Raw genomic sequence first — 21922 nt, 5'->3', positions numbered from 1 at the left:
ACTGCAGGCTGGTCCTAAGTTCTTGATCCCCACACCTTGCCTCTCAGGTGCTAGAGTTACAGGTGCGTATCATCACTACCTACTGTGAGGCATCATTCTGAAGAAAATGCTTCAAGTAACAAATCTAGTCAGGATCTTAAAATGCTGTCTTTCTGAGCACAGTAATAGAAACAATTTTCAGCAAATTCTGTCTTTATTGAACAGAACTGCACCACAACGTGGTGAAGAAGAGTAGTTTTCTTCCAAGTGTACATGAACACACAGCATTGCTTTCTGGTGCTAAAGACACACAAGCCACAGGCAACTTAAACTCATACTGGATGCTAGAACAAGGGCTGGCAGACGGCTCAATGGATAAACATGTTCGCCATGCATGATAATCCAAGCTTAATACGTGGTAAAGGCAGGTGGAAGGAGAGAACCCCAGAAAGTTATTCTCTGACCTCTACATGTGTGTTTTGGCCTGCCTGCACTCGCACATATACACACACAAGTAGTTTAAAAATTTTAAACTAGGACAGGGAGTTCTCATCAAAATTATAACCATATGGTGGCTCCCAATTGTCTGTAATTCTGATTCGGGGGGAATGAACATCTTCTGACCTCTTTGGCACCAGGCATGCATGTGTTGCACAGATATACACTCAGAAAAACACTCACATACTAACTAAATCTTTAAAGAGGCAGAGGCTGTCAGATCTCTGTTTGAGGCCAGCATGGTCTACAGATCCAGTTCCAGGTCAGCCAGGACTTTACAGGGAAAGCCTGCTTCGAAAACCAGAACAAAACACTGAAATTACCAATGAAACTGCTACTATGCTCAGAGCATGCTGAAATACCCAGAAGCACACAGGCCCATCCTGTGCACCAAGTTACCGTTCTTTTTTTTTTTTTTTTTGGTTTTTGAGACAGGGTTTCTCTGTGGCTTTGGAGACTGTCCTGGAACTAGCTCTTGTAGACCAGGCTGGTCTCGAACTCACAGAGATCCGCCTGCCTGCCTCTGCCTCCCAAGTGCTGGGATTAAAGGCATGCGCCACCACCACCCGGCTCCAAGTTACAGTTCTGATGGAAGCAGTTCCTGCCTATGGACCTGGCACCCAGGCAAGGACTTACTCATCTCTCTGCAGAGCTCTGCACAGGATCTCCAGCTTCAGATCATCGATGCTCACATCTTCCTCCTTCACAGCAAAAAAAGAACAACCTGATTAAAGCTACACTTTAAAACTAAAACGTACATTTAAACCTTAATTATATTAACCCCTAATTAACACTGTTGTTTTGCATTAATTCATAACAACCACCACCCACTATCTATAAAATTTATTTTTTACATATATGAATATTTTGCTTGTATGTATGTAAGTGTACTGCATTTGGGCATGATGCCCAAGGAGGCCAGAAAAGGGCACAGGATCTTTTGGAACTGGAGTTACAGATGGTTGTGAGCTGCCATGTGGGTGCTAGAACACACCTGGGTTCTCTGCAAAAGCAGCAAGTGTTCTTAACTATAGAGACACCTTTCCCAGACCCCTTTCTCCTTTCTTTAAAGTGTTAGTATTGCTGATATCCGTGCTGATTTCAGATCACTCGAGTTCATTAGGAACTCTAAGAGGTTAAGATTATTAAAGGGGTTATGCAGGGAGAAAATCCTCATGTTTGCCTTGCAAATATGAGGATTTGATCCTGGAACCCATGTAAAAACATTGAGTGTGGTGGTGCTGACTTGTAATTCTAGGAGTGAGGAGGGAGAGAAAGGAGGCGTCCTGGGTCCCACTGGCTAGTGTAATCTAATTGATGAGTTCCAGGCCAACAAATGACCTTGTCCCAAAGGATGTGGATGGTGCTCCAGAGGATGATACTCAGCATTGTCCTGACCTCCACAGCCAAGTGCACAGATGTATACATGTATACATAAACATGAATGCACATAGAACAAAAAAACCAAATGGTTGTATAGCCAGGTATGGTGTATAAGCTCAGCAGCTGGGAGGCTGAAGTAAGGATTGCGGTCATACCAATATACTGTCTCAAATGTCCCCAGGCCCCCATCCCAAAACAGGCCAAGGGGATGGCACAGCAATTAGCAGCACTTTCTGCTCTTACAGAAGAACTGGATTTGGTTTCTGGCATCCAGATAACAGGTTACAACTGTCTGTAAATTAAATTTCAAGGAATCTGAGATGTTCCTCTGGCTTCTGCAGGCATTCATACAGATTAAAAAAAAAAAAAAAAAAAAGCCAGCCTGGTCTACAGAGCTAGCTCCAGGATGGTTAGGGCTGTTATACAGAAAGAAAGCCTGTCTGGAGGTTAGGTGGGATTCCACAACAAAAAAGGTGTGAAAAAACGTTAACATTATGACTCTAAAGGCCACCAAACAACTTCTGATCACACAACCAAGAAGCAGAACCACTGATCCTATTGCACTTGCTTTCTGACCTTTGAAAGTGGAGGGCAGCTTCCTTTAGGGGGCTAAGGAAGAAGAATACCCAAGACTTTAAAAAGCTCCATTGAAAAAAAATTTCGGGCACGCCTTTAATCCCAGCACTCGGGAGGCAGAGGTAGGCGGATCTCTGTGAGTTCGATGCCGGGCTGGACCGACAGCCTCCAAAACAATACAGAGCAACCCTGTCTCGTAAAAACCAAAAAAAAAAAAAAAAAAAAAAAATCTGGGACAAGTGCTCAGCAGGTTTGAGCATTTGCCAAAAAGTCAAATGATCTGAATTTGCTCCTGGGAACCCACCTGTTAAGGAAGAAAACCAACTCTGGCAAGGTGTCCTCCACACAGAAACACATACATACATCCACACCCCCCCCACCCCCAGCACAGAAAAAGCCAACTGGAAATGGGAGAGGATTCTCTAGAATAGGTGTTTCCTATCAGCTCTTCTAACAGTCGGGATGGCTGTCTGTCTGCAAAGAGCCACAGGGAAGCATTAGGCTCTTAACCAAAATTAAATCTTCTCATGTAGCCTCTTTTCTTCCTTTTCCTTTCTTTCTTTCTTTTCTTTCCTTCCTTCCTTCTTTCTTTCTTTTTCTCAAGACGGGGTTTCTCCGTGTAGCCCTGTGTGTGTCACTATGCCCAGCTAGGAGGGTGATTTCTTACCTCATCAATATATTCCAACAAGTCCAAGGCTTTCTTAAAATCATATTCATTGGCTCGTCTGTTTTCCTCACAGATGTACAGCTGCAACAAGTTCCAAGGTAGACAATTATCCAGGAAAGTTTATGAAGAAACTAAATCATTGATTTCTTTTATATAATCTGCACATATTTTTGTAGCCAAGAACAATGACATATTTGGGAGCTATATTCTGGATATAGCAAATTGTCTAATAATGCATATTTTTTTTTCCTTCTTTTTTATTTCAAGACAGTGTTTCTCTGTATAGCCCTGGCTGTCCTAGAACTCACTCTATAGACCAGGCAGGCCTTGAACTCACAGAGATCTGTTTGCCTCTGCCTCCTGAGTGCTGGGATTAAAGGCGTGCACCACCACCACCTGGCTAACAGTACATATTCATTCTAAATGAGAAATTAATTTACATAATAAGATATACTCTTTTAAAAATGTCAGAAAATTTATAATCTTAGATTAAGAATATACTAAAAACTTTTCCTCAGGTTTTCATGTACAATCTTTGACATAAATTCCTGCTCTTGGGCTCATAGGGCCACTCAGTGCATGGCTTTTGGAATGCTACTCTTTTAAATGGCTTTAAAAACAACAACCTAGCATACAACTGGGCCTAGTGGTGAGTACCTGCCTAGCATATGAGGCCCTGGGTTCCAACGTTCAACACTGTAAAGGAAGTAAACCAACAATTTCTATGTGATTCAGTTTCCCTGGTGAGTTAGGTGCCAGATAACTTGTACATGTCCCTCAAAATCCTGCCATCTTTTAACACAAAACTTTTTGATTAAAATTATTAATGTGGATTTTTTATATCTTTCTCTTCTAACAACTATATGTAGTAGGACAATTTCATTTTTAAAAACTGTATATAATCCTTTAACAACATAAAAAATCTTTTATATATAACCTATCTCCTAGTTTTGATTGCCACATAGGCTGAAACCTAATACTTTACAAAATTCCTTTGCCTCCACCTTTGAAACTGGTGAGTAGCATTCAAATGGATGATGTGTCTGAGCAAGTCTGATACTACACTTTCCTTCTTAATGACACAAAAAATATAGTACTTACACCTACATTTCAGATCTCTCCAGTAAATGCTCTCTCAGAAGAGAGCACCACTCAAACTCTGTTGCCAACAGATTCTAGACTGCTTGCTTTCCTTTAACTACAATTAGAGCAGACTAAGGATGAAATGCCTGAGGAGGAGGAAGAGGAGGGAGGCAGTGTGCATACAACACCAGCTTCTCATTTGATGCAACCTAGATGCTCTGGTCTTGCCTTGGATCATTTGGTGGCCAGCAAACACGTGAAGGCAGTACCTGAAGCCTGTGCATCTTAGTTCCTCATATACACCTTTGCTAACAAGAGTCTTAGTGTAACATTCTAGGAGAATAGTTACCTCATAACACATACTCCTATTCCAAGAAAGCAAACTACCATGATTCCTACTAGTCCCCTGAATGAGTACCTGAAGGGCCAGGGGAGCTGCATCCCGCTAATTCTTTGTCCTTCTAATAGCTTTTCTAGGTGAAAGGTCTCTGGCAGGTGGGAGGAGGGAAAGGATCCTGTTGGGAGCTCCACAGTATGGCCTAGAAAACTCAGGCTTGTTCTGAGTGTGGAAACAGGACAAGGCTGTGACATATACACCACTTACACTGATGAGCTGTGGTGCAGTCAACACAGGCATTGCACTAAGACTCAGTTGTCTCTCGGTCAGTAGCTGCTCTGGCAGGGTCTCCTGGTGTAGCAGGAAGCGCTCTTGCTCAGCCATTGCTGGTAACCAAGGACAGATAATGATGAGATTTTCACTTCAGTTATCATCAATCAAACACAAATTAAAAACCAAGCAACTCTAAAGGCAATTCATTGCTACCCGAGTCTCCAAGTCTATTCTTCACTGCTGACAACATAATTACTGTTTGATCCAATGTCTATACATGACTACAGTAGCAGAAGCAGCCATGGAGAAAGAAAGGTACTTAGGTACTTCAGGAGGTCTGAGCCCACGCTGAGGCCCTACTTTAGGGCAGATCAGTGAAAGAGCATGGCAGTATCATTCAGAAACCACAATATATCAGAAGAAAAAGAAAACCTGGGTATATGTGCAGTCAGGTATTAATGGGTAAAAACACCCCATTGGTCCAAGGCTCCTGCCCTGATTCTCTGTCCTGATGTACTGGGTTGCTGGAGAAGCAGGAAGGAACTGCTGTCTGTCCACCACAGCAGTCACAATAGACAGAAGCACAGCACTTCTACTCACACAACAATAGTGTTCCACAAACTGCCAGTGAGCAAATGAAACCAAAAATCACAGTAGTTACTTCAGGAGGTGGAATTTCCAATCTAACACAAACCACCCCCCTTCCGCATAACTTAAATTTTTCCATAGGAATTACTCACATAACCAAAATTTATTAATTTATTTGGTTTTACGAGACAGGGTTTCTCTGTATTGTTTTGGAGGCTGTCGGTCCAGCCCGGCCTCAAACTCACAGAGATCTGCCTGCCTCTGCCTCCCGAGTGCTGGTATTAAAGGTGTGAGCCACCACAGCCTGACCAAAATATATTTAATTAATTCTGAGACCTAGATCTGCCACCTTCTACCTCCTGAGTGCTAGGATTAAAGGCATGTATAACCACATCTAGCATTTTCAATCTTTTTTTTGAGACATGTCTCACATAGCCCAGGCTGGCCTTCAGTTTACTATGTATCCAAGACTGGCCTTAAAACTCCAGTTCTGCTTTAGCATCCAAGGTGCAGTGATCACAGGTATATGCCACCATGCCTGGCTCCCCCACCCCCTTCTATCAGAGGGAACTGCAGGAATTATGGCATTAAATTCTGAGTACTTCAGTATCTTCAGTATGTATTTCTAAGAATAAGGACACGCCTTTAATCCAAAATTCGTGCCAGAGACAGGTGAAGCTCTGGAGTTCAAGGCCAGCCTGGTCTACAGAATGAGTTTCTGGACAGTCGGGGCTACACAGAAAAACTCTGTCTTAAAAAAACAAAACAACAACAACAAAAAAACCAGAGTAAGGACATCTAATAAAAAACAGCATTATTAAGCCTACAGAAGTTAAGAAACTTATGGTAATATCATCTAATATTAAATATGTTCATTCACAGCATTCAGGACGCTGATGAGGAAGGGCTCTAAATTCAAGGCCAGCCTGGGCTTCATAGTGAGACCCAATTTCAAGGAAAAAAAAAAAGTTCAAGTTTTCCTAGTTGTTTCCAAAATATTCATCACAGTTGTTTGGTTGAAGGATGACTAAAGATCCATTAAAGGCCTCATGCTCGCTGGGCGTTAGTGGTGCACGCCTTTAATCCCAGTACTCCGAGGCAGAGGCAGGTGAATCTCTGTGAGTTTCAGACCAGCTTGGTCTACAAAAGCTACTTCTAGAACAGCCTCCAAAGCCACAGAGAAACTGTCTCGAAAAACCAAAAAAAAAAAAAAAAAAAAAAAAGGCCTCATGCTCATGCTAATTTGGTCACCACATGCCTCAGCTCCTTTCGTCTGAAACAGTTTACCTTTTTGTCTTCACATTACTAACTATGAAGAGGCCAGGCTGACATAAGTGTACAATGCCTTGTTTTCTCGTGGTGAGATGCTACGCACTGGCAAAGGAATATATCTGATGACATACAAGACATGTCATAACACTTCAGAAGTGTGAAACACAGGCTTGTCTTATCTGAGAGGTCTGTGTACTGAAAATACAGAATTATCTTTTTCCCAAGCCCTCAACTCAATGGTTTAGCTTTTGTATGTGTGTAGAAGCCAGAAGTTAACTTTGGATGCTTTTTTCAATTGCTCTGTCTTATTTTTTGTTTTTTAGACAGGGTCTTTAAAAAACAAAACAAAAACCTGGAGCTCACTAATTTGGCTATGCAGGTTGGAGAGCAAGCCCCAGGGATCCTCTTATTTCCTACTCAGCAGAATAATAATGGTATTAATGATTCCAAGTACATGTCTGAATGATAAAGTATGGATGTTGAGTAAAATAAGTAACAGCATTCCTACTAAACTGGAATGACTATATAGGTAGTTACAGTGCAACTGACTTGTGTGCCTTCTCATTCTGACTTCCTCTTACCTTCAATTTTCTCTTGTAGTGTATCTTCTGAAAGGTCTGAAGCTAATGCAGCCAGTTTACTCAAGCCAAGAAGGGTTTTTTTCTTTGCAAAGTAACGAGTTTCCATATTTGCCAAACTGAGCAGTGTTGTATGAGCCTACAATAAACAAAACAAGAAAATCACAAGGGGCCCTTGAAGTAGCTCAGCAAATACCAAACTCATTTCTTCTCCAAGGGTGCTGAAGAAAGACATACTGGTGAGTCTAACTACCTGGGATCAGTGCCAAAGCACTAAGCAATACACATGGAAATCTCAAGCAGACTGGAAGGGAGACTTAGAAAATACCTGCTCCATAACAACTGTGTATTCACTTAGCACCCTCCAGGAGCACAACTTTAATTTGCACCGTTTTTACTTATAATCTGAGTTTTGTGTATGTGATCTTGTTTTGCACATATGTGTGTATGCAGGCCAGAGATGTTTGGTGTCTTCATCAGTTACCCTCTGATTTCTTTTATGAGGCAGGATCTCTCACTGAACTTGGAGCTCACAGACTAAGGCTGGCTGTCCAATGAACTCCAGGGATCTGCCTATCTTTGCCTTTCCAGTATGAGATTATATGTGTGCATTGCAGGTCTGGCTTTTCACACAGGTTCCAAAATCCTACTCATTTTATTGACTATCTTCCTGGATCCCACAATTTGAATTTTCATTAGAAGGAAAAAAGAAAAGACTAATGACTTTTATATAAAATACAAAATATTTGTAATTTTAAAAATTGTAATAGACCAAGTACAGTGACCTACATTGGGAGTATTAGAAGTAAGACAATACCATTCCAATGATTTGAGAGAATAGGAGGTGTGCTGGTGAGATTTTTGACCACTCAACACAAACCTAGACATACCTGGGAAGAAGAAATCTCACTTGAGTGATGGTTTCTCTCAGACATGGTGAGCATGTATGTTGGGACATTTTTTTCTACTGCTAATTGATGTAGGAGGGCCCACTGTGGGCAGTACTATCTGGGCAGATGGGCTTGGGCTATATAAGACAAATAGCTGAATGGGAGCCTGAAAACAACTGTCCTCTATGGTTCCTGCCTCTGCTTCTGTCCCGGCTTCCTTCAATGATCACTGTGACTGGAATGTGTAACCAAATAAACCTTTCCTTCTCTAAGTTGTTTTTGGTCAGTGTTTATCACTGCATCAGAAAGTAAATTTGGACAGGAAGTATATGTGTTAACAAACTGTTAATAATGCGTTTTAAATTTAAAAGAATTGTATGTTGATACATCTTTACATATATATTTGAAAAGTGCAAGATGAAGTTTAAATAAATACATAGAACAGGAAAGATTAAATAAGACTAATATATCTGTACCATAAGAACTTATATGAGAGGCTATGAGATGGCTCATTAGATAAATATACTTGGCACCATGCCTGACCACCTGAAGTTTAATCCCTAAAAACAATGGACGAGAACTCCCTCAAGTTGTCTTCTGACCTCCCTGCCCCAGTGCACGCACGCACGCACGCACGCACGCTCTCTCTCTCTCTCTCTCTCTCTCTCTCTCTCTCTCTCTCTCTCTCTCTCTCTCTCTCTCTCTCTCTCTCTCTCATCTAAATGAATTTTAAGTCAGGTATGGTGGCATAAACTTTTAATCTCAGCACTCAGAAGGTAGAAACAAGTAGATCTCTGTGACTTGAGGGCCAGCCTGGCCTACATAGTGAGCTCTAGATCAGCTAGAGCTACAAAGTGAGACCCTGTCTCCAGTGAGAAAAGAGAATGTCCAGATACTAACCTTTCATCAGCTGCACAGCTATAAACAACACTTTAATTAATAAGACTCAGATTAATTAAAATACTTAAGCTGCACAACTAGCTGCTTCTTTATAACCAAACTATCTTACCTTTTCTAATTCTTGACTGTTAATTTCATGTAACCAGCTGAGATGCTCATGGGCTTGCAAAAAATTTGCCAACTGTCCATGTTGAGAAATGGGTTGAGATAATAATTTGCCCCGCTTTCCTTTTTCCAGGTACCAACGAAAGAGAAAGTCTGAAAAATTCTACAAAAATAGAATGTGTCAACAGTTAGTAAAACAGCTTTAAAAATATAAAATACTAAGTCCCTTTCAAAGAGCTCCAAATAAAAATCTTCACATTTGTGTTTTACATTTATTTGTGTGTGTGTATGTGCACGCGTGGAGGTCAGAGAACGACTTGAGGACATAGGTTCTAGGGATCTAGCTCAGGTCATCTGGCTTGGCAATAATCCTCCTTGCAGTTCTCCAGATAGAATTTTTTAGTAAGTAATTCCTGTATTCTAAAAATACCTGTGTTGGGGCTGGAGAGATGGCTCAGCATTTAAATCACTGGATGCTCTTCCAGAGGAACCAGGTCCAATTTCTAGCACCCACACAGCGGCTCACAATTGTCTTTAATTCCTGGTGATCCAACATCCTCTGGCTTCCTCTAGCACAGCGTGTATGTGGTGTATAGACTCATTTTTTGCCTGCATGCCTATTTATATACCACATGCACGCAAAGCATCCACATACATTTGATTAAAAAGCAAAACAAGTATTCCATATGGTTAGTGTCTATCTGACATGGACAAAGCATTCCTACTCCTGAATTCAGCCATCTCTCTTGAAGCGTTTGACTGGCTCAGCAGGGATCCTACTAAGAAGCACTTGAGTATGAGGACTTGAGAGATGATTCAGCAACATGTCGTGCTTGAGACCGTGTGATCAGGTAGGTTCTCTCTGGGTATTGCAACTATACTGTGAGGGATCTGCAGAGGTGTTCTGAATTTCATACAAAATTCCTTTGCTAGTAGAGGGGAAGAGGCATTTACAATATTAATTCATGGGATACACTGGCTGAATAAGGAACAATCTAAATTACCCTGGCAGCACGGAAACAGGTACTTTGTTAAAAACAGGAAGCTGGCATCAAAACTGCTGTCAGCAGGAGCCTGTATGAGCACTCTGAGCTCTCTACAGGCAAGTTCTCTCTCCCTTCACGTCTCAAGCACTCATGTCCTAAAAGCTACTAAAAGGTCTTACACTTTAAGTAGAGGATAGAATTGAAAGTTAGTCAAGCCTGGTAGCTGGTGCCTGTAACTCTAACACTTGGGAGACTGAGTTAGAATCTTGAGCTCCAGGCTAGCTTGGTCCACAGAGTGAGATTATGTCTTAAAAACAAAACAAAAACAAACAAACAAAAAAACCCAAGGTGAAAGTTTCACATTTCCCAAAGGCCAGGAAACCTCTCAGTGTCTATGTAGTAGTTTGAATGAGATATCTCCTACAGTTCTGGGCATTTGGACAGTTGGTCCCCAGTTAAATGGTCTAGGAAGTATGGCCTTGCTGAAGGAAATGTCACTGGGGGTGGACTTTGAGAATTTAATATTCATACAATTCTATTCTCTTTGCTGTGGTTCAAAAGGTGAGACCCCAGCTTTCTATGGCCATGCATTTGCTCTACCATCAAGACTATAACCCTCTGGAAATTTAAACTCAAACAAACTATTCTATAAGTTGCCTTGGCAATGGTGTTTTATCACAGCAATAGAAAACTAATGAATATAATCTTTTTACATAAGGAAGTGTCTGCCCGAAAGACAATGTAACATGCCAATCTGCCACCTTCCCATCTAAATCTTTCTTTACCTCAAAGCCACAGCAGCATTCTGGAAAGGGTAAACCTTAGACAGTGTGGTATGTTTACCTCCCTAACACACACACACCAGTGTGGTTACCTGGTCAGCAAACTGGGTCATGTAGCGCTGGAGTCGGGACTGGTTGTCTGTCTGTTCACACATCTGCACCAGGATATCAAAGTCACAGTACTTCTCTGCCAGGGAAGCTGCCCATGGGTACTGGCCTAGTGTGACTTCAGGAGAAAGAAGAAATGATACAACATAAACTATGTCCATCACTGATCCACTTTCCAAGAGGCAAATGCAGCCCTGGATCCATCACTTCCTCCCCAGGAGAGACTTCCATTACTCACTAGGACAAACCTTCCTGAATCAGGCTATGAAAGAAAATCGCTTTCTGCTCAACAGCCATATTGTGCCACCTGTGCCCTTCACCAACTACTACTCGACTGAGTTTTTTAAATTTTGACTTAGCTTCTCAAGTGCTGGAAAATGCCACTAAGCCCAGCACTGAACTCAACAAGTAAGGGCATTTCCACGGCTTAATTTACTGTTTTTTTTTTCTTCAATCAATTGAACCTCCTATGGTATTTCGATACGAATACAGAAAGCTGTCTAAGTGTGCCTGGCTTTGTCTTTGTTCACAGGCAGATTAACTCTGCACAGACTATACCATGTGAGCTCTCCAACCTCCATCTGTCTTGCAGCCCACAGCCATTTCTAACCCAGACACTCACGAAGGGGAGAGAGGAGCTCCGATCTTTTCTGCAGGTATTCCACTTCCAGATTGCTGTATCTTTCTTGGTCACTGGATTTCTCTAGAGACTTCAGCTGGGAAACGTAACTGTCCAGGAAGCAGTCAATCAGTGCCACAAGCTGCTCCATTACAAGGCTCCGGAGTTTGCTATCAGCTTGAGGGTACACCATCTGTAGGATGATCCCATGCTGGCGCATGATTGCTGTGCGGATACCGGATGGACCACTTGTAGCTGTAAAGTCCACAAAAGAACTTCCTAAGAAAGGGTTCCATGATGGTAAGGGAAAGACCAAATACCTAAAAATTGGGTTACCTCACTGCTCTAGGAAAACAAAGCAGTGTTCAAGCGATACCTGTTCCTGCCCTGGTTGAACCCCATCCTTCTTTCTTATCTTTCTTCCTTTTTGTTTTTTGGTTTCTCTTTGTAACAGCCCTGGCTGTCCTCAAACTCACAGAGATCCACCTGCCTCTGCCTCCCAAGTGCCGCCCGGCTCTTATCTTTCTTCTAAGTGGAGATTTCCTTAACACAGATCCACTTACTATTAATGCTATTCTACTTTGTGATATGAACACAAAATAGAGCCTATTCCTCCAAAGTCAGAACCTGCTTCTATGAAGCATTTGGTACCAAAATCTAACAGATGCATCATAAATCCCACTCAGATAAAGAAATAACAGGGTGGGAAAATTTAAATACACCCAAAGGACGAAGCGAGTCTAGAGATGTCTCTTCAACTGTTCCTTCATATCATTCACAAACCTACCCTACAGACTAAGCCAGCATCTAATGTGCCAGACCAATAGGAACAAGTTCTGAACAGCTGTCAACACTCCAGCTTGGTACCTGTCCATGGCACATACTCTGGTTCCTCCCCTTGTGGTTCTTCCCGACTGTACATGGAGCTTCTGTTTTGGCGATAATGAATGGCAGCCTGTAGCATGTCCTGGGAAAGTGAAATGCATCATCACACATGGGAAGCAATAGGCTGTTGTTAATGCCATAATTCAGTTAATTTCTTTCTGTGGGATGCTGTGTTTAACAAGACCTGTAATACCAGCCTACATGTAAGAAAAACATTCAGCACTGTGAGTTCTGCCTTCAATAATTTAACTTCACTTTAGAAAACTATAATAACCAAAGCAGAAAAAAAAGAGAGCACTATGAAGTCAAATAGGTAAAACTGAAATGAAACTCTTAGGTAATAATTTAAGAAAGAAATTTTGAGTAATTAAAAAACAGAAGGCAGATGTAGTGGTATGTGCTTGTCCCGGTAACTGGAAAGCTAGGGCTGAAACAGGAGTTCAAGGCCAAAGAAATGAATGGATTTTGACAACTACATTAACACCAATACCTCTGTAATGACATAAGAGAAAAAAGATTTCTTCAAAGAAAAATTTTATCAAACACAAAGTGGATGTATTATACAAACTTATTAGTAGGCACAAAGGAAGTATTCACAAGTTTCATTAATTAATATAAATATAGGCTGTTCTACCTTTTTGAATTTGACAAACAGCCATAACCTCACTAGGTCAGGTAACACAGAGCAGACACAAAAAACCATTTCTTGTCCCTCCCTGTGTTGGACTATGATTTGTTGACACCACAGTTGTGGTATGGTACCTTGAGGATTGTATTGACATGGATTGCCACCTCAGCCCACTCCTGAGAGTCCAATGAAACGTCACGAAGGACTTGCTCCTCATGTTCCAGCAGGCACTCGCAGATAGTGTCTACCTGGGACACCTGGGGGTAGACAGTCACAGGCATCAGACTCTTACGGATAATGGATCTCACCGGTAGGTTATAGCTTTTCATTACTCAACAGGTGTTAATACACTGACTTAATGATGAAAGCATATGCAAAACCAAGACAGTCTTCTTCAAAGTTATTGTCATTCTAGGTAATAAAGGAACCTAGAGATGATTTACAGTACACTGGAAGATGTGTGTAGCTTGTATCTTATGGCATTGTATATATACACAAGACTTTTTAGATTAAGGGGTCTATGGGGGGGGGGGGGTCTGAAACAAGTTCCTAGCAGGCATCAAGGAAACAAAAGGCTACATGCTCTTACCCCCAGTCTTCAGTGGTAGCAAACACAGCTCCCAGGCTATGCCAACACAACCTATCTTTGAGTAGTTAGTACTACTTTTTTTAAAAATTTTTTTTTAAAGATTTATTTATTTATTACATATACAGTGTTCTGTCTACACGCCAGAAGAAGGCACCAGATTGAATTGTAGATGGTTGTGAGCCACCATGTGGTTGCTGGGAATTGAACTCAGGACCTCTGGAAGAGCAGTCAGTGCTCTTAACCTCTGAGCCATCTCTCCAGCCCCAGTTTTATGAAGCCTTGAATGGTCCTGGGCCTCTTCCCAAAGTGAATCAATGGCAAGGTGGAGGCTGCACCTCCAGAACCAGGTCCATTGTCCTTTTACTTTCTAGAAGGGCTACCAAAGCAAAATTCTCCCCTATGATTAATTTGAGCAACCATTTCTTCTTAAAATATTTGTACCTTTAGGGATATGATGTTGCTACTTAAAAGTGGACTTGAGAGGCCGGGCGGTGGTGGTGTATGCCTTGAATCCCAGCACTTGGGAGGCAGAGGCAGGCGGATCTTAAGAGGCCAGCCTGGTCTACAGAGCAAGTTCCAGGGCAGCCTCCAAAGCTACACAGAAACCCTGTCTCAAAAAAACAAACCAAACCAAAATTAAAAAAAAAAAAAAAAACCCACAAAAACAAAAAACAAAAAAACGAAAGTGTGCTGGAGAAAGTAGTGTTCCAGAAGAAAGCCTGAGGGGAGGGGATGGTCACTGGGATAGAGTCAGCTGCACAGAAGCTTGGTTTTGGGCAGGTAAAGGTGCTTCCCAGCATGCCGTATGACCAAGCTTGATTCCTGGAACCCACATGGTGGAAGGAGAGAGTTCCTGAGAAAGCTGTCCTCTATCCTTCATGAATGCCATTATGTGTCGTGGTCACACACACAACCACACAAATAAAAACAATTCTTTTTTCTAAAAGAAGCTGGTCTTTGACAAAGAGAAACTGCCAGTGGGCTGGAGAGCAGGAGAGCAGGTACTCTGATCTTCTACTTGCACAATGCCCCAACTCTTCACACCAGCAGCAAGCTAGAGGCCTGGGAGCCTACTGAATAAGAATAGCTTCCTGTGCTAGTCACAAGGGAGCTGGAGAGACAAAGGAAACGGAAGACCCTTTCTTAGTCACCTGTATGCCCCTCCTACAGGACAAACAGTAAACAAGAGACACTGAGTGATAATATTCATAAAGCAGGGAGCCCAAGTCAACATGTCAGTGAGGTCCTTTAGCCCTCTGTCCTGCCAGGGATGCCCACACATGGTACAGTGTGACGAAGACACAGGAAGACAAGAATGTATCTGACCTCTCGAAAGAAGACATCAGCAGGAGTCAGGCTGGATGGGACTTCACACTCCCTCTTGTTCAGGGCCAGTAGGATAGCTGCATTCACCAGGTCAGGCAGCCGAGAGTGGTGGTTTTTGAGTGTGATGGCAGCTGACAGCTTTTCTGCATGTTCACAGAGCAGCAGTCGGGTGGTCATGGGTGTCCCTCTGATTGGATAAGAGCCCAGGCGTCTAAACAAGCCAACCTCAAAAAAGAAAAGAAAAAAAAAAATACAGGCACTTGTTCTCAAATAGCATGCACAGAAAATGTAGCCACATTCTCCTAGGAGCGTCCCAGCCATAGGCCACCTCTGGCTGCCATTGTTCCCAATGTGTACAAGGTATATTCATACAGTACCCATGCAAGGAAACACAGAAGTTCTTGTCAGAGTCACTTCATCGTTTCTATCCATGGCTGTTACATTTTATATTTTTCAAACTACTGTTCAGGTATCTTAATGATCAAAATGGGTTTTCTGATTTGTACCTGTGACCTACCCTGGATTAGCCCTTTGGGAAATAAAGACTTGGATTTTTGTTTTGTTTTTTTTTAGACAGGGTTTTTTTGTGTAGGTCTGGTTGTCTGGGAAATAGCTCTTCATTTCCCAAAGGTCTAATCCAGGGTAGGTCACAGGTACAAATCAGAAAAGCCTCTAAAATGCCAGGCCCACCCCTTAGCCCAGTATTGATGCTTACTTGGTGAAGGAAGTCCACCAAGAGGCAGTGGGCTTTCATCTTGTCCTCCAGCTGGTGCAGAATGATCAGTGATGTGTTGCTCAGCCCAGGGGCCTCTGTTAGAACCCAGCAGCGAGAAATAAGCATAAAATCATCTTTAGAACAGTAGCTACTAGAAAGCAGTAAGCTAAGAGCTCCAATCCTTTAAAAAAGTTATTTAGGGCATTCAAAGAGTTTTATAACTGAATAAACTCAATGATGGCTCACATTTGTAATCCCACCTCTTGGTAAACTGAGACAGGAGACTCCTGAGGTCAAGGCTAGCCTGGGCTATATAGTAAGTAGCAGGACATCCTAGATTACAAAATGAGACCTTGCCTCAAAAGTTTTTAAATTCAGAGGAATTGATACTGAGTTGATACTGTACTTACTCAAAACAAAAAGCATGACCTGGTTTAACCACTGTATCATTTGGCTCCAAGAAAACAGCAAGGAAACTCCCTACATCCCTAGTAAGGCTCAGACGACTCACCGGAAGCATGATATTTGTGCAGAGACTTTAACTGAGACACTTTCCGGTAACTGGGAATGCAGAGTAGCCTAAAGGAATAGTCACCTGGGGACAGGTAAGGATGTTCACTTCTGAATACCAAGAATTTCTCTAATACTTGGGAGCTCTGACTAGCCAAATGCATGGAGCATGCCAAAATTATTTACTTTGCAGCAAGCAAGTACCAAATGCTACCAACACCACAATGATGACTATTCTTGGTTGTCAATTTGAATACACGCAAAATTAAGTAAAAACCCAAGCTACTGGGCACATCTGTAAGGGACTTTTATTTAACTGGATTGTTTGAGATAGGGAGGAAGACCCATCTAAAACTGATCAGAAGACCCACCATAAGACTGAGCCACACCTTCCCAAGACAGTCTAAGTAACACAGGGAGAAAGAAGCTTTTGCTCTTTGTCAGCATGCTCTTGTTCTCAATGGCAAGTCCATTCCTCCACTGCATTAGAGCCTACTTCTTTGGGATTCTGATGTATACTCAACACCAGCTGAGACATCCAACCTTGTGGAATTCTTTGATTTTCTGTAGGTAGATAGTCATTGTTGAACTAGCTGGGCCACTGCCTGTAAGCCATTCTAATAAATTCCCTTTAAATAAATAAATATAAGTGTATTCTACCAGGTCTGTTCCTCTTGAGAACCCTAACACAGCCACCAAGTTCTTTTAGAAATAAAATGCTAAGAATCATGTGAACTTGTATAATGTCCTTTCAGATTCTACTCTCTCTAATTGACAAACAGAGCCTAGGGACCTTTTCAAAATGTGTCATGGGGAAGGTTACCTTCAAGTGTTTGAGAAACTTAAAAACCATGCTGAGTGATCACTGAATGCAGAAACAAGCATTTCCCTCTGCTTTGTACTGTTTTAATTCCTCTATCATAATGAAGCAGTCTACTCACCCTGGGGGACTGATTCTGCCCACCGTGGGTCTGAGGCTGGGTAGTCATCCACCAGGTCCACGCTGATCTGAGTCACAGCCTTGTCTAACTCAGAGTCCGAATCCAAGTCAGTGTGAGAAGAAAACAACTCATCAGCCATCATCTGAGCACGGCCCAAATCTTTCCTATATTCCAATGAGAACATAAAAGTACAACGGAGGCAAACATTCCCAAACTCATTACAGAAAAGCTAACCGTGAGGTTAAAATCCCATGTATAGGCTTTAGCCAAAGGACTGTTAACAAGATTTGCCTCACTGCATAGAAGAAAGTTTCTGTGCAGCTAGGAGGTCATCAATACACTAAGACTGAAATCAGTCCTAGGCCTTAGGAAGTCACAGTACCAGGAGTCAGACAACGGAACAAGTGATGGCACACGAGCAGGCAAGTACTCAGACAGCAACGGTGATGGTTTATACTGTTAACCTGGCAGGCGCTAGAATCACCTTTAGCAGATCTCTGCATTTTTCTAGTTTGAGGTAAAGGTTCCTCCAACTGCAGACGGAATAAAAAGGTGAAACTGAACTGTGTGAGGCCATTCATTGTGCTGCTTCCTGACTGCAGATGCAATGTGACCAGCTACCCTCCTGCTCCTGCAGCCATGTATCCACCCAATAAAGCAATGACCCCTGAACTCTAAGCTACAACAAAAGCCCTTCCTTTCTTAGACTGTTTCTTGTCAGATATTTGGTCACAGTGATGAGAAAAGTAACTAACACACCACCAAGCACAAGGAAGGACAGCAAACCCATTAGAGGGCAAGGAATGCTCTGGAGGAAGAGGCCAGGGGTGCTAAGGAAATGAAGTAGATTTGCTATCAGCAAGGAAGCTACATCAGACATAAAATACAGGTCTTCTAGGAAGGAGAACCTGGGGGAAAGTTCCAGAGCAACAGCCTGAAGGACAATGAGCTTCTAAAAAGAGGACTCTTCTAAACTGGTATTTGAGAAAATAACCAGATACCAATGAGGCCAAGAGGAAAGTAAATGTAGCCTATATTCAGAAGGAATGAAACAGATCAAAACACACAGCCCTGTAGACTATGGTGTAAAGACTGCACAGAACTCCAAGGCCCCAGGGAAGGAGCACATGCCACTCCAGTTCTAACTATCAAGTATGGTGGGTTAGAAGATTCCAATGAGGTAACTCCTAACTCTGGTGGGGGAATCATTTTTTTACTGTGAAGAGCCTACTTCCTTGCTGTGGGATAATATTCTTGTACACTGTAAAGATTTCTCACTCATACTGGTTTAATAAAATACTGATTGGCCAGTAGCCAGGCAGGGAGTATAGGCGGGGTGACCAGACTAGAAGAATTCTGGGAGGAGGAAGGCAGAGAGACGCAGAGGAAGCAAGATGAGAACGCCTTACTGAGAAAAGGTACCAAGCCATGTGGCTGAACATAGATAAGAATTATGGGTTAATTTAAGTTGTAAGAGCTGGAAAATAATAAGACTGAGCTATAGACCAAACAGTTTATATTAATATAAGCCTCTGTGTGTTTATTTGGGACAAAACAGCTGCAGTACCAGACAGGAAAGAAACTTCGATCTATACTTCCTTAAAACTCTTGGCAGGATACCTGTTGTGGAATATTATTTTAAGGTGTGTTACATTTGTTTATGCTATGGAGCATTTGTTTAATGGTGAAAAGATTGTGTGACTTTTGGTTATTTGTCTTTGTTTAACTCTGTGAAGCTGTGTTACTGTGCCTGTCTAAAACACCTGGTTGGTCTAATAAAGAGCTGAACAGCCAATAGTTGAGGCAGGAGAAAGGATAGGCAGAGCTGACAGGCAGAGAGAATAAGTAGGAGGAGAAATCTGAGGAGTGGGAAGCAAAGAAAAGAGGCTGCTAAGAGTCAGTCACCTAGCCACCAATGGAGTAAGAGTGAAAATAAGATAAACAGAATAAGAAAAGGAAAACGCCCAGAGGCAAAAGGTAGATAGGATAATTTAAGTTAAGGAAATCTGGCAAGAAACAAGCAAGGCTAAAGCCGGGCATTTGTAAGTAATAATAAGTCTCCACATGTATTTATTTGGGAGCTGGGTGGTAGGTACCCCAAAAGAGTAAAAAACAACCAACAGATACCCTCAGCCATGCACAAGTAGAGCTCCTGGGAGTCTAGGGCATAGCTGTATTGGGCCTCAACAACATGGTTCCTGGGACTACTTAGGTCAAGGCCCCTTTCCACATCTGATAATCCTCTGGAAACATCCCAAACTGCCTGCGTTAGGTGGGCAGTGCCCCATCTTCATGTCCACCTAGAGCCTCACCGTGCACTTTACTTGGAAACACAGCTTTTGTACCAAGGATTAGGTAAGACGAGGATTAGTGTAGGCCCTAAATCAAACGACTAGAGCTGTTACAAAGTCGTGCTGAATGGAGGGGGTGTTAGCTGAGGGAGGATGGCCTCTGCTGGGCTTGTTGATGCTTCTTTCCTATTTGCATCCCCACTGCCACACAGCCTCTTCCTAGTGTCTGTCTTTCTTTTGAGACATGCTTCTTATGTAGCCATGGCCGTTAGGATGCACAGCAAAGACAGGAACGAAAGTGTTCCCTAGCACCTCCAGGGGATCCATACCTACTGACTCTGTAATGCTGGATAGGAGTCTCATAGGCCACAGAGTTGGTGATAATTTGTTTTGGTAGCCACATAAACACTACAGTTGCTGGCTGAATTACAATGTTCACTTAACTGAACTGCCACTGAAGAGAAATCTATGCAAGATGAAATAACCCAAATCTGAACCCAGACTGAATCATGCAATAGAGATAGATCATAAAGCATACCAGGACACCATTTAGTGGTGCCCCCACCTGAGTGCAGCAGACCATTAAGCAAGGCAGTCTTAGACTGAGAAACTTAGAATCTAATAACTTATACATCAGTGAACGAGCAGCCACCTGCACCACTGAGCAGGATGGCAGGTCAGGGGCTAAGAACTTGGCAGTAGAGGCAGTAAATGCTTAAAATAATTTCTTCAAAACCAAGATGTGCTAGGCAAACCATTGATCCTTCACTCTTCTCAACCACACACAGGAAGAATCAGTGCCAGAATCAGTAACTGTCTTGCTCAAAGCTTCACAGCCCTGGGAAGAGACAGACTTGGAAGGCCTGGCCAAGACTTTCCCAAGTGTCTATTCAAATGTGAAACAACTATGCCGATGAAAGAAAGTATGTAATAGGCATCAAACATGTTGACAATAAAGTGAAATGTGAACCAGTGCCCATGATTTCTCTGCTGTAGATTCGCGCCCACAATACCTAGACCTCACAGGTGTGCCTCAAGCACACTCTAGTACATTAGGAATCCTGCACTCTACAAACAAGCCCAGCCAGCCAATGAGACTGTGGAGTAGACAGGATGGTGTGCAGTTAAGTTCCAGAGGCTCTTTATACAGGTGACTCATCTGTTGAAGGTGAAGACACGTAGTCAAGAAAACTGGCTGAAATAATCTCAAAGCATCAACAGTCAGGCTCAAGCTGGAAACATCTTACTACAATTTATACAAATACTTATAAGTCCTGACCAATAATTACACAAGTTGTTTTCCCAAACTCTCATGAATAAAACATTTCTGTATTCATATTTTTTTGAGTAAAGTAAAATGAAAACCAAACAATATGAAGTTAAAAAATAGACAAAGCTTGAAAGTTTTATGTTTGACTCTCGGGCATTTGACAGTGTTTGGAGATAATGTGGTTATAACAACTAGGGGGAAGCACCATTGGCTTCTAATGGGAAGAGGCCAGGGGTACTGCTCTATAGCCTACAAGTCATCAGACACTCCCAAATGCTTACCTGTCTCAAATGTCAACGCCATGATCAGAAGCTACAGGAAGCAAAGAGCTGGCCAGTCAAGGCCCTAGACACACACTAAGTTCAGGCACGAAACAGTCAGATTGGAATCTGACCACAATAAGAGCCAAGCTTGGGATTTGACCAACTGCCACTTGACCTGACCTCCAACAGCCAAATTTCAGAATCTGAGCTTGGCTGAAGAACCACTACATTCTGTGGTAACTACACCTCAGCTAATGGGTAGGGTCTATTTCTTTCATAACACCCATATAACTCCATCTGCAACTCATTTGCTTTGATGTTTTATGAGAGATTTTGTCCACTGTCTTTAGGACTGCCAATTTTAATGGTCATTGCTTCCCACAGAGGCTATATTAGATCTGATACTTCTAACTTATGTGGGGTGAGGTTCTCTCTTGTGGCTGCCCAATTCAGATTATCATGTGTAACCCTAGTACCCAAAAAGAGCTCCTTGAAATGGAACACTATCACAACTAGCTCCTCACTACCCACCAATGCACAGTAAGCACCAGTAAAATGTGTCTACATATAAGGTAAGCTGTGATTTTAAAAATGTGCTGTGCCAGCTGAGCATAAGTCATGCCTATAATTCTAGCACTAGAGAGGTAAGACAGGAGGAGCAGCTTGGTTTACATAGCAAGACCCATGAAAACACAGGGGGTGCAGGGGATTAACTGTTTAGGGCCACTTGCTGCTCTTGTAGAGGAACTGGATTTGGTTCCCATCACTCATATTGCCCATCACCCCTATCAGGTGCCTCACAATTACCTGTAACTCCAGCTCCAGGGGCTGTGATGCCTTTTCTGGATTCTATGAATAGGAACACATCCACCCCTTAATG

The 21922-nt window shown here is 42.3% G+C and overlaps 1 protein-coding gene across 1 annotated transcript in view; it reads right to left on the bottom strand.

Annotated features, from left to right (window-relative positions):
• The window catches only part of Nup133 (nucleoporin 133), a 44690-nt gene that overhangs the window by 3430 nt on the left and 19338 nt on the right, over positions 1-21922 (bottom strand). The window contains exons 13-24 of the mRNA XM_005064668.4: positions 17219-17382; positions 15768-15862; positions 15053-15277; positions 13272-13394; positions 12492-12591; positions 11628-11879; positions 10990-11123; positions 9134-9292; positions 7238-7373; positions 4791-4909; positions 3104-3184; positions 1114-1178 (exon numbers count right to left, since the gene is read on the bottom strand). Coding sequence (XP_005064725.1) covers positions 1114-1178; positions 3104-3184; positions 4791-4909; positions 7238-7373; positions 9134-9292; positions 10990-11123; positions 11628-11879; positions 12492-12591; positions 13272-13394; positions 15053-15277; positions 15768-15862; positions 17219-17382 — 1653 coding nt within the window. The remainder of the gene's footprint in view (positions 1-1113; positions 1179-3103; positions 3185-4790; positions 4910-7237; positions 7374-9133; positions 9293-10989; positions 11124-11627; positions 11880-12491; positions 12592-13271; positions 13395-15052; positions 15278-15767; positions 15863-17218; positions 17383-21922) is intronic.

The sequence above is a fragment of the Mesocricetus auratus genome, unplaced genomic scaffold, assembly GCF_017639785.1.
Source record: "Mesocricetus auratus isolate SY011 unplaced genomic scaffold, BCM_Maur_2.0 Super-Scaffold_100013, whole genome shotgun sequence".
NCBI classification, from domain to species: Eukaryota; Metazoa; Chordata; class Mammalia; order Rodentia; family Cricetidae; genus Mesocricetus; species Mesocricetus auratus.
The sequence above is the reverse complement of the archived record's forward strand: the minus strand, read 5'-3'. Positions and strand labels throughout refer to the sequence as shown.